This window comes from Aplysia californica, unplaced genomic scaffold (genome assembly GCF_000002075.1).
Source record: "Aplysia californica isolate F4 #8 unplaced genomic scaffold, AplCal3.0 scaffold00073, whole genome shotgun sequence".
Classification (NCBI taxonomy): Eukaryota; Metazoa; Mollusca; class Gastropoda; order Aplysiida; family Aplysiidae; genus Aplysia; species Aplysia californica.
In genome coordinates, this window is record NW_004797343.1 from 959,978 (window position 1) to 961,053 (window position 1,076).

The 1,076-nt window shown below is 40.7% G+C and overlaps 1 protein-coding gene across 1 annotated transcript in view; it reads right to left on the reverse strand.

Annotated features, from left to right (window-relative positions):
* Positions 1-55: 55 nt before the first annotated feature.
* LOC101846414 (WSC domain-containing protein ARB_07867) overlaps positions 56-1,076 on the reverse strand; it is a gene marked incomplete in the record, with an annotated part of 14,911 nt that continues 13,890 nt past the window's right edge. Inside the window, 1 exon segment of the mRNA XM_035968666.1 lies at positions 56-415. Coding sequence (XP_035824559.1) covers positions 390-415 — 26 coding nt within the window.

The following is a 1,076-nucleotide window of genomic DNA, read 5'->3' on the forward strand; positions in this document are numbered from 1 at the left end:
AGAGAGAGAGAGAGAGAGAGAGAGAGAGATTGAGATACATTGACGTTCAGATACATACATAAGCGCTTCAATACACGTTTGGTACATGAAGATAAAAATACACAGAAACGAAGATACACAGATAATATGCCAAATACACGATTATATAAATCTGGATGGATTTTTTGCTAATATTGTAGTGATAGTATATAGCCACAGTCGAGCTTTTCTGAGGACCACCTGCCCAAGACAACCACACATTTAAACAACCACGTCCTACTTCTTCTTTGAGATTTATTTTCATATCGTTAACATTAAATGACATTTTCCAAAACGTTCACTGAACACCCACTTTTCTCTTCAACAATAGATGGCCGTCCTGGGCAGTTTCGATTGTACTTATGACATCGTTACGGTATCAGCTTCACATCACTGGCTGTTGGAAGAGGGAGTTGATAAAACGTGTTTATGTATGTCTTGGCTAAAGCTTTTACTAATACGTTTTTGATTAACTTCCATTATGTTTACAAAGTTGATTTAAACTTTTTCATAATTTGGCATGCATCCACAGACTTGTAAGTGGGGGCCCTCGTGGCCTAGAGATTAAGGTGTTGGCCTCTCATTCAAAGTTCCCGGGTTCGATTCCGCTTAGCGACCGAAAATTTTTCTCCTCTAAAATTGTCTCCTTTCACCTCCTTTCCTGCGTTCTAGCAATGTTCTGTCGTCTGCTTTCGTCTCCTCTTTCTCCCCCCCCCCTCACCTCCTTTGCCCCCTCCTGTGGGGAAGGTATAATTACCGCATATCACTAAATATCACCGCATATCACTGAAAATCTCTAAATATCACCGCACATCGCTTAATATTAATATCACCACATGTCGCTTAATATCACCACATGTCACTAAATATCACCGCATATCACTAAATATCACCGCATATCGCTAAATATCACAGCACATCACTAATAAATATCACCGCTCACCAATCACCAATTATTGGGTGTGGTGTGTGACCCTGTGTGTGTGTGTGTGTGTGTGTGTGTGTGTGTGTCTGACTCTCTCTTTGTCTGTGTTTCTCTCTCTCTCTCTCTCTCTCTC